The following is an 11,500-nucleotide window of genomic DNA, read 5'->3' as shown; positions in this document are numbered from 1 at the left end:
ACTTGAAGTTGTCCCAGAGGCTCCTTACACTATCTTCATATTTTTGGATTCTTTTTTCTTTTGCTCTTCTGGATGGGTGTTTCTTGCTTCCTCATATTTCAAATCGTTGATTTGATTCTCAGAATCCTCTACTCTACAGCTGAATCCCTGTATATCATTCTTTATTTCAGTCAGTGTATGCTTAATTTCTGATTGGTCCTTTTCCATTCTTCTGGAGATTTCTAGAAGACTCTTGAGTAACCTTGTAACTGTGGTTTTAAACTCCATATTCAATAGTTTGCTTTCTTCCATTTCTCTCATTTGTTTCTTTGTCTCTGCATTTTGGCTGCTTCCCTGTGTTTGTTTCTATGTATTGGGTAGAGCTGCTAAGTCTCCTTGAGTTGGTAAAGTGGCTTTGTATAGTAGGTGCTCTATAGGGCCCAGTGGCTCAGCCTCCCCAGTCACCTGAGCTGGGAGCTGTAGGTGCACCCCTTTGTGGGCTGTGAGCACAGTCTTGTTGTGGTTGAGACTTGACTGCTGTTGTTGTCACTGGTAGGAATTGACCTCCAGGCCAATTGGCTATGAAGACTAGCTGCGACTACAGTGGGAGAGCTGCTGTGCAGGAGACTTGCTTCAATGGAGCAGGACTTGCTTCAATGGGGCTTTGGTGCTCACTGAGTCTTCCCCTTGAGTGTGTCACTTATGGATGTGTAGAGTTGTAATCTGGTATGGTCTCACACTGACCACTGGATAGTACACTGGCCCTTGGGTCTCCAGGGAGGTGCAAAGTCAGTCATTGTCTGGGGCCACCCAGCAGGAGATACAGAGAGATTTGCAGATTCCTCCTTTGTATCCAGTTTGGAACTGCCCAGATGAGGCCCAGCTATGAAGCAAGGCAGACCGGTGCTGGTGCCAGGTCTTGGGCCTTTTATTGATAGATTTGGGGCTCCTTGACCCAGCTGCAGTTTATTTGAGAGATTTTAGCCTGAGCAAGAACAGGCCATTCATAGCCGCTGCACACAGCTTGGGTGGGGTTGTAAATTGGATGAGGCGGGGTCTTAGTGAATCACCAGGGTGGAGCAAACAAAAATGGCTGCCAGTCAGCCCTGGGACAGGGGAGGTCCCAGCATAGGAACAATGATCCCTGTGAGCACCTCCATCTGGAAGAAAGCCACCCTCGAGTTCCTGCCCCATGCAAGACCATCCAGTTCTTCCTCGTATATGTCTGTGTCCCTCAAAGCCTCACTCTGGTGCTAGAGCTCAGAGGAAGCGGGACCTTGTAAATTCAGTTCGTGGTGCTGGACTTTTAAGAGGAACAGCTGGGTCTCCAGCAGCCTCTGTGTCACTGAGCCCCAATCCACACTGGTTTTTACAGCTGTAGTTCTTACTGCCCATAGGGATTTCTTTTCCCAGCTCTGGGACCCTGGGCTGTGGGTCTGGTGTGGGGCTGGGATCCCTTGATCTTCTGGGCGGCCTCCACAGATTAAAGAAGTGGCACATGTGGGTGCCGCACCAGCCCATTCCGTGCCTCTGCACCTCCTATCAGTCTCAGTGTGCTTTCTTCTTTACTTCTCTAGTCGTAGAACTTCCATTCAACAAGTTTTCCAGTGGTTCTGGATGATGGTTATTCTGTATTTTAGTTGTAATTTTGATGTGGTTGTGGGAGGTGGAGACTACAGGCGTTTACCTACGCTGCCATCTTATTGTCAGTCAATACTATCTTTTAATAGCTCTATCAAAGAGTCTAGCTAAAAAATCATGTGTATAAGAACTTCAAGCATTCAAAATGACCAGACCAATGTTGCTTGTGCAACTGTTAATCAGTCCTTATAACCCTTTAAGCAAAATAGAGGATAGAGGGCAACAATGATAAAAAAGATCTTTTTTTCTTTTTTCTGTTTTATAGACTGTTATGGTCTTTCTGGTCATTTCATTTTTTTAAATTATTAATATGAGAGAGGGAGGAAGGAAGGGAGAAACAGAGAGGGAGAGGAAGGGGGGGGTGGGGAGAGAGAGAGAGAGAATGAACTCAAAACCCTGGTGTATCGAGATGATACAATCTAACCAACTGAGCTACCCAGCCAGGGTTGTTCATTTCATTTCTTTACCATTTCCCTTGAGTCAAATGTAAGTCCTGCTTCTGCTTATGTCCACATACATAAACTGAAAAAAAATGCTACAATCTCAACTTGCTACTGACCTCAAACTTGGCTTGGAGGAAGACCCCACATTTTCTTTGACCCTGCATTTAACCTAAGATTTCTTATGGAAATTAATGGCTCACTCTTCCTACATTAAGTCAATTTGAGCTTTTCATAGAAAATATCTAGTTACCCATTTTTTTCTCTCTATACTATCCTGTTTCCTATATCCATACTATGAGTTGATTCGAGATTCCATTAATAACCTCCTATATCCCATTCTGGAACTAAGAGACCAAAGCAATCAAACAAGCATACTTAGCATGTGACCAAGCCCATGCAACTAATTAAAAATCAGTAACACTGATAGAAACTCAAAACAAACCCACCCAATTTTCATTCAAAGGTGCACTCAAATGCATAGTACTGAATCTACTTGGGTCCTATTAAAAAAACAACAAAACCCTGTATGATATATCTAAAAACCTATGGTCTGACATATCATTTGCTTACATTAATATGAAGACTTCAATATCTGTATTGCAAATATAAGACTTAAAATGCTTATCATGGCCCAGCCATCATGGCTCAGTGGTTGAGTGTTAACCTATGAATCAGGAGGTCACAGTTCGATTCCTAGTCAGGGTACATACCCCCAGGTTGCAGGCTCCATCCCCAGTGTGGGGCCTATAGGAGGCAGCCAATCAATGATTCTTTCTCATCTTTGGTATCTCTCTCTCTCTCTCTCTCTCCCTACCTCTCTGAAATCGATAAAAATATTTTTTAAATGCTTATCATGACTATGAATCAAAAATTTATATGTGTGTATGTGAAGGTGAGGAATGAAGGAGTGGCAGGGGGGGCAAACATACATGCACTTAGGTACTCACCTGCTCCAGTTTAAAGATATGCTGATTAAAGTAGTGTTGTAAACGTTCATTAGCAAAATTAATGCAGAACTGTTCAAAGCTATTATTTTCATAATCTTCAAAGCCAAAAATATCAAGAACACCAATTGACAAAGTCTACAAAGCAGGAAAAAAATTATGGTTGAAAAAATGATGCTCAAATTTATTTCATAAATAATATTTACAGTAAGAAACAAAATGCTCAAAGTTCTTTTTCAGCACTGGAGAGTAGGTTTTGGGGGCCAATGTTGAACCAAATTATACCATAAATAAAAAGCATTTTAGTTCTCTTTAGTTTCATCTTTTTCTTTTCATCCTAATTATTTTTTTTAATCCAAAATTTTAACACACGTAACCCACTGATTATTATACAGAAATGTACAAAGCAGGGACACTGGCCAGTTATCTCAATCTCAGAAATTCCTCAACTCCAAGAGACAAGAGAATGGAAATAACAGGCTATGGGGAATTCAAAAAGTTACTTAAGTACTACTAGGTCACTACTGGCTATGCCTTGTTTTTATACCAAGAGGGCCATGCAATTTTTCCTACTTTGACTTCCATATTCCAATAGAATCCTGCTTTAAAAACCAAGCTAACAAGGATGTTTAATCAGCCTTGTGCAAGCTAGAAATAAAACTGACTATCAGAATATGTGGTTTCTTGAAGTTAAAAATTTTTAAATTTTTTATAAAAAACAAAACAAAAAACATTGTGGCCCTAGCCGGTTTGGCTCAGTGGATAGAGCGTTGGCCTGCGGACTGAAAGGTCCCGGGTTCGATTCCGGTCAAGGGCACATACCTCGGTTGCAGGCTCCCAGCCCCTAGTCTGGGGCGGGAGGCAACCAATCGATGTTTCTCTCTGTCTCTCCCTCTCCCTTCCACTCTCTCTAAAAGTCAATGGAAAAAATATCCTCGGGTGAGGATTAAAAAAAAAAACATTGTACAAGGATTATAATGTTAAATAGTTCTAAAAGGATTATAAAAAAAAAAACAATATATTCTTCATCCTCAATTTCTGCACCCTAATATCAACAACACTCAAATTGTTGAGCTGTTTGGTATGGAATCGTATAGTATAGTATAGTATAGTATAGTATAGTATAGTATAATATACAAGTGCTTATTTTTCTATTTCTTGATATTTCACTTGTAGAAATTAACTTCTAACTACTTACTATGGATGATAGGGATTTAACTCTAATACCCCCATACCAACATTCTTCTCACCACTCCACCTCATTCTTGAAATACAGTTGTATGACAATTTTGGTTAAATGAAAATAATTTTTCTCCACTGGTGCTAAGAGTGATACTAGGCAAAATGATGTAATGAGTGATAGTGAGAGATATTTTTAAAGTTTCCATTAAGAATATTTTGTTTGCCCTAACCAGTTTGGCTCAGTGGATAGAGCATTGGCCTGCAGACTGAAAGGTCCCAGGTTTGATTCCAGTCAAGGGCATGTACCTTGGTTGCGGGCACATCCCTAGTAGGGGGTGTGCAGGAGGCAGCTAGTCAATGTTTCTCTCTCATCAATGTTTCTAACTCTCTATCCCTCTCCCTTCCTCTCTGAAAAAATCAATAAAATATATTTTTAAAAAAATTTTTAAAAAAAGAGTATTTTGTTTTCCATAAGTACCTAAATCAATAAAATTCAGATCTACTTCCTACTGTCCCTTCAAACCCCCAAAATGAAAGTATTTTGTTTGGCCCTAACCAGTTTGGCTCAGTGGATAGAGCGTCAGCCTGCAGACTCAAGGGTCCCAGGTTTGATTCCGGTCAAGGGCATGTACCTTGGTTGCGGGCACATCCCCAGTAGGGGGTGTGCAGGAGGCAGCTGATCGATGTTTCTAACTCTCTGTCCCTCTCCCTTCCTCTCTGTAAAAAATCAATAAAATATATATTAAAAAAAAAGAAAGTATTTTGTTTGATTAATTCTGTTGACTAATTCTAAGCCCTTATGAAAATAATGACCTTCAAAAATAAGTTAATTTGGTAAGTTGGATTACATTTAAAATTAATATTCTGTGGGCTCACATAAAGCATGAAAAGTTCATATAAAAGCAATTTTACATTTAAAATAATCAAATTAAGTAATAAAGATGACATTTCTTTTATCTTTTCCCTGTGTCCCAGAGCTTGAGGATAGAACCTGCAGACTGGAAGCCACCAGCACCAAAGACATGACCCCAAGGGGGCTGGTGCCCTGTCCTTCTGCCTCAGTACATTATAGGGACAGAGACAACACACCTGATCTCCCCCAGGAAGAGGAGGATTAAAGATGACATTTCTAATCAGCCTGAAAAGGTAGACTATTCATTCCATAAAAGTTGCCCTAACCAGTTTGGTTCAGTGGATAGAGCGTCGGCCTGCGGACTCAAGGGTCCCAGGTTCGATTCCGGTCAAGGGCATGTACCTTGGTTGCGGGCACATCCCCAGTAGGGGGTGTGCAGGAGGCAGCTGATCGATGTTTCTCTCTCATCGATGTTTCTGTCTATCCCTCTCCCTTCCTCTCTGTAAAAAAAATCAATAAGATATATTTTTAAAAAAAGTTGTTAGGAAATGAAATAGAAGTTATTAAAATTAAGTATCAAAAATCTGCCATGTTAAAAGTAAATTCCAATTGGAAAAAAGGTCTGAATATAAAAAAATTATATTCTAAATGTATGAGAATAAATATTTTATAATTTGGGCTGGAAGAGGACTTCCAATGTAAAATAAATTAATAAATAAATAAAGTCCAGGACAATAAAAGAAAAGAATGACAGAACTGTACAAAAATTTAAAACATAAGGACTTCAAAAAACACAACATAAACAAATCTTTAAAGTAAAGAGAAAATGTTTGCAATGTACGTCAAACTATAAATCTCTGCAATATCCACAATGACTCCTAAAAAGGAATAACAAAAAGATAAAATGAACAACAAAAATAGGAAAAATATATAAAGAAATAAAGAAAAGAAATAAAACAGAGAAAACATGAGATGCTCAACTTTCATCTATCATAAACATTGACAACAAAATGAACTATCTTCCTTGTCAGATTAGCCTAATGGAAATTCTGAGAATATCCAATGTGACTAAAGGTGTAGCAGGGAAATAAGCACTTTTATGCACTACTGGTGGAAGTGTAGTATTTTTTTGAAAAGCAATTTAGCAGCATCTACCAAAATTTTAAACATATATATCTTTGAATCCAGCAATTCATTTTGAGGATTTTGTCCTAGAGAAATGTATGCAAAGAATATTTGTTACATTATTATTTAACAATAAAAAATGTAATATATTTTTAATGGGGGAATTTATGGTACACATCCAAACTATATATTACAAAGTTGATAAAAATGAGGTACACATTGGTACAGAGAACAGACTGAAAACTGTCAGAGGGAGGGGGGTTTAGGGGCCAGGTGAAAAAGGTGAAGGGATTAATAAAAAACAAAACAAAACAACAATTCATAGACACAGACAACACTGTGGTGATTACCAAAGAAAAAGGAGGATAGGGGAGGTAAAAGAGGGTTTAAGGGGGGGATAAATGGTGATGGAAGGGGACTTGATGTGTGGTGGTAAACAGAATAAATATACACAGGATGTATTATAGAATTGCACACCTGAAACCTTATAATTTTATTAACCAATGTCACCATAATAAATTCAATAAAAATAAAACAATGAGGCCCTGGCTGGTTTGGTTCAGTGGATAGAGCATCGGTCTGCAGACCGAAGGGTCCCAGGTTCAATTCGGTCAAGGGCACATGCCTGGGTTGTGGGCTCGGTCCAGCATGCAGAAGGCAGCCAATCAATGATTCCCTCTCATCATTGATGTTTCTATCTCTCTCTTCCTCTCCCTTCCTCTCTGAAATCAATAAAAATATATTTAAAAAAATAAAAATAAAACAATGAGGTATAGCTATATTTCAAGACATGCTAGGTTTAAAAAAACACACACATAGACGCAATATAGATAATGTGGACAAAATGGGGGGTTCTGTGGGAAGTAACCTCACAGGGTGATCTTCTCATGAATTCCTAACTAGGCAGTTCATTGTGGGTAGTCATGTCCCAGGCCTACAACCTCTTTGGTGAAAAGCTTTAAGCCAGCCATGTCCACTGTTCCAGTGCATCTAGGTTAACACACCTTTGAAAAAACAGAAGCAATAACCCTCGAAGGTGGTATTAACTCTCAAGAGAGCACATAATCTTAACTATTCTGTTGGCTCCTCCCACGTTTAGGTAATCTTCCTAAGTTCCCTCCTAATTTCAAATACATAAAAGAAACTGCAAAAAATATTATTCTCCGCAGTACTTGAGATCCTGCTGCTCTCCAGTATATATCGTCAGTTTGGCTCAAATTAGCTCATAGAAATCCATAACAGGTTAGGACATTTCTTACAATGACAATATCATAATTGTATTTTTATGTTTAAAAGCAACTCTATATGCACATTTATAGGAATGTAAGTACATAAGAAAAAAGACACAGATTAAAACCTCTACACAGGATAATAAAAACAGAAATAAGAAAGAAAACAGCAGGGAATAGAAATAAAAGATGACTCTTACTTATGACTTTTACATAACTCTGTCTTTTTAAATTTAATGTGTTAACCATTTTATTAAAACCGTTTTCTAGTAAAAATATATAATTTATGTATGTCTACCTTGGTATTTTGCTCCAAATCTTTACTATTCAGAAGTGCATGATTAATCCGAAAAACTATCCAGTCAAATAGGGCACTATATAAAGACTTAGCCATGGAATTCCTCACTGTCACAGCCTGAAAAAAAAAAGAAAGGGTTACGAATACAAGTGAAATTAGCAATAATCTAACTAAGATATTATAACAAAGTGTGTTTTGCTCTCATTAAAGAAAAAAAGTTTACTAGCATGAATTCAAAATTAAGTTTTCTCTCAATATAAATACTTCTAATTATAATAAGCTATAAGTTTTCTATATACATTCATTGATTTAGTCCAACTCAAAGAATCTAGGCTAAAACTGTCTTGAAAAATAAGGAAAAATGAAGGTTATTCAGTTCAAAATAGTTTTACTGAAAATTAATGTATGTGTATGTGTGTATGTATATATATACACACACATTTTTTCCACCTGGTAAAGAAGGTATAACAGGAAGTTTACAAACAAATAACCTTGCCATCTAAAGTGAGGAAGAGTATTCCAAGCAAAGCAATAAATCTGTTAGCAAAAAGGCCATCAATTATGTGCAGAATCCCAGTCAGATTCTTAAAACATAACCATAATATTACTACTGCTACATTCCTGGTTATCTTCAGCTTGTCATCAAGAGTAACTTCTAGAATTTCTCCATCCCTACACAGAGTAACAATTCTTTCATTACGGAGTTATACAATTTATTTTTCCCTCATTTCAAACTTTCCCCAGTTTATGGAAACTCTAGACTAACTGCTCAATTTTTCTGTAAATCTGAAATTGCTCTAAAACACAAATTCTACTAAAGAAAATTCAACATTTTAAAAGTACTACAACCACCCAGCCAGTGTGGCTCAGTGGTTGAGTATCAACCCATGAACCAAGAGGTGACTGGTTCAAGTCCAGGTTGCGGGCTCCATCCCCAGTATGGAGTGTACAGGAGACAACCAATTGATGATGCTTCTCTCTCATCAATGCTTCTATTTCTCTACCCCTGTCCCCTCCTCTCTCTCTCAAAAAAAAAAAAAATCAATAAAAACATATTTTTTTCAAAATAAAAAAAAGTACTACAACCTAAAGGGGGGGGGGGGAACATATGTCTTAGATAATCTTGAGTCTTAGCACTTAGAATACAATTATTTATATAGTTATCACCTAGGGACTTACTTTGAAGATTGTATATTCAGGTACACATTTATATTCAGTTCTGAAGTTTAGAGGAAGTAAAGAGTAATGATTAATAGCTGGACTACCTTCCAATACCAAATTCTCTACTTATTCTAGTTGTGTGACCTTAGGCAAATTATTTAAACTCTTAGGCTACAGCTTACATATTTGCAAAATAGATATCATACAGATGATGACTGAATTTCTGAATTTCAGTTGAAAAAAAAAGAAAGCTTCAAGTTCTAGCCAAAAATATTACTGCTACCTAAAAACTACTACCAAAGAGAAGACAGGTATCAAATTCTCTATCTTTAACATTATCAACTTGAAAATAATTGGAAAATATTTACAAGTTCTCAGAGTAAAAGGAATGTGTCCCTAGAATTCTATACTTATGCAAGTTATCAACAAAGTATCTTTAAAATACTAATAAAATCACAATAGAATATCTAGAAAGAATTGCCATTCTATTTTTCCCAGAGGAGAAAAGGGAATAAAGATAATCTGATCATATTCAGCAAAAGTAAAACATTTTAAATCTAAATAAACAAGCAAGATACAAAAAAAAAGAGAAGAAGACAAAATATTGGTTATTTCAACCCATTAAATATAAATGGGTTAATTTTTTAGTTAAAAGACTGACCTTCATATTAAATTAAAAACTAAGACCCACCTATTTATGGTTTAGAGTTAGATACTATTTTCATAAAATGTAGTTAAATAGAATCCAGATTTACCAAAGTATACCAATACTTATTAACCCCACAACTCCCAATATTATACTTTCAGCCCCTATTTTTTGAAATGCAGTCCTGCCTATCACAGCTTAATCTCAATAAGCCCAATATCAATTAATATTTTCCCACACAAACAAGATCTCATTTAGTGTTTCCTATCTCACTGAATAATACCAATATTCTTAATAGTTGTGTGAACCATAAAATTAGGATTCATCCTTGACATTATTTCTTCCTCCTTGCCTCCCATTTAGCAAATCATTGACAGATCCTGTTGGTTTCACCATCTAAATTTCTTTCATTTTAACTATAATGATTTGTCCCTACAAGTATCTTACCATTCTAGACAAAGCAGCAAACACCTTTCTCCTCAGTACTAATACAGCCTCCAAATTAATCTTTCTATATTCACTCTTGCCTTGTTTCCTAATCCTAAAATGATCCCCAAGATTCCCATCTCCTGCTGTACATGTTCTATATCACACGTACAGAACCTAAGTGTGAGCAGGACTGTAACTATGATGGATTTCATTCCACTAACTGTCATATATTATATGACAAAGATGAAGAGATTTTAAAGATTTCATTATGGCCCCAAATCAGCTGATTTTTTTATTTTTTTACTTAATCATAGGAAGATCATCCTGGATAGAACTGACTTAATCAGAGAAAACTCTTAAAAGAAACTGATTTCTTTCATTAGAAATTCTCCTGCTGGCGTTGAAGAAGCAAACTGCTATGTTGTGAACAGGACTCTAGCTGCTGAGAATGGCTCTTGACAGCCAACAAGAAATTCAGGGTCTCAGTCCTACAACTGCAACAAACTGAATCCTGTCGACAACCTGTGAACTTGAAAGCAGATGTTGAGTCTCAGATGAGAACACAGCCCTGACATACATCTTGACTTCAACCTGGTGAAACCCTGAGCAGAGTACCCACCTAACCTGTGCCCAGACAGGATTTTGGAAACTGTCAGATAATAAAATTGTATTAAGTGGCTAAGTCTGTTACACAGCTACACAAAACTAATATACTCATTTCCAAATAACTCTTCACACTGCTGCCAGAGTGAAGATTTATTTGGAAACTTCCATTTATCTTCAGATGAAATACTAAAAGCCTTAAGGACTGCTCCTCATTTATACCTAATGCCTAGCACATTTCTAAGCACATATTTCTAAACAAATACCCTAAATAAATATAAATAAAAAATAAAGCAGAGGCTATAAATATAATCTCAGAAAACTAAATTTAAAGTTAAAATGCTTTATAATGAAAAAAGTTGTTAAAGAAAATACAAAAGCAATGAAACCTTACACAAAAACAGGTTGGCTTTTTCTGCTATTTAGAAAAAAGCTCTCAGAGGTGGACATTATAAAATATGACATAAGATACATGACATAATGAAAATATGTAGACTTGTAGGTACAGTTAGGGGGGACCCAAAAAGTGGGATAAATGGATCAACGTCAGCCCATAAAGCATTCTCTACAGTTCAATCATTATTTCCCCACCCTTGTGTCTTCTAATCTCATATTGCTGTCCTATTTTTATAACTCTCAGTTTCATTTCTTATCACTTTCATAAAATTACATTAAAAATAATCAGATTTTCAGTAGTTTCTTACTTCTATACACCTGGATAGTACAACAACAATGGTTCACTATAGCAATAAATCTCACCTGGAAGCCTTACTATCTACACTAATAAAAGAGAAACATGGTAATTAGCGTACGACCGCTACCCTTTTCATTGGCTAATCAGTGAGTATATGCAAATTAACTGTCAGCCAAGATGGCAGCCGGCAGCCAGGCACTGAAGCGAGCAGGGAGGCTTGCTTGCTGCAGACTCCAACGTTCACCGCCTCACTTGCCGGCCTCTCAGTTGCAA

At 36.9% G+C, this 11,500-nt stretch overlaps 1 protein-coding gene across 10 annotated transcripts in view; it reads right to left on the bottom strand.

The window, feature by feature from the left end:
- Positions 1–11,500, bottom strand: part of MYO9A (myosin IXA) — a 423,504-nt gene that overhangs the window by 233,913 nt on the left and 178,091 nt on the right. For all 10 annotated transcript variants that reach the window (XM_014530413.1, XM_014530418.1, XM_014530420.1 and 7 more), the window contains exons 10-11: positions 7,695–7,811; positions 3,011–3,145 (exon numbers count right to left, since the gene is read on the bottom strand). In XM_014530413.1, coding sequence (XP_014385899.1) covers positions 3,011–3,145; positions 7,695–7,811 — 252 coding nt within the window. The remainder of the gene's footprint in view (positions 1–3,010; positions 3,146–7,694; positions 7,812–11,500) is intronic.

Source organism: Myotis brandtii, unplaced genomic scaffold (genome assembly GCF_000412655.1).
Source record: "Myotis brandtii unplaced genomic scaffold, ASM41265v1 scaffold74, whole genome shotgun sequence".
Lineage (NCBI taxonomy): Eukaryota > Metazoa > Chordata > Mammalia > Chiroptera > Vespertilionidae > Myotis > Myotis brandtii.
This window is presented reverse-complemented; position numbering and strand designations above follow the sequence as displayed.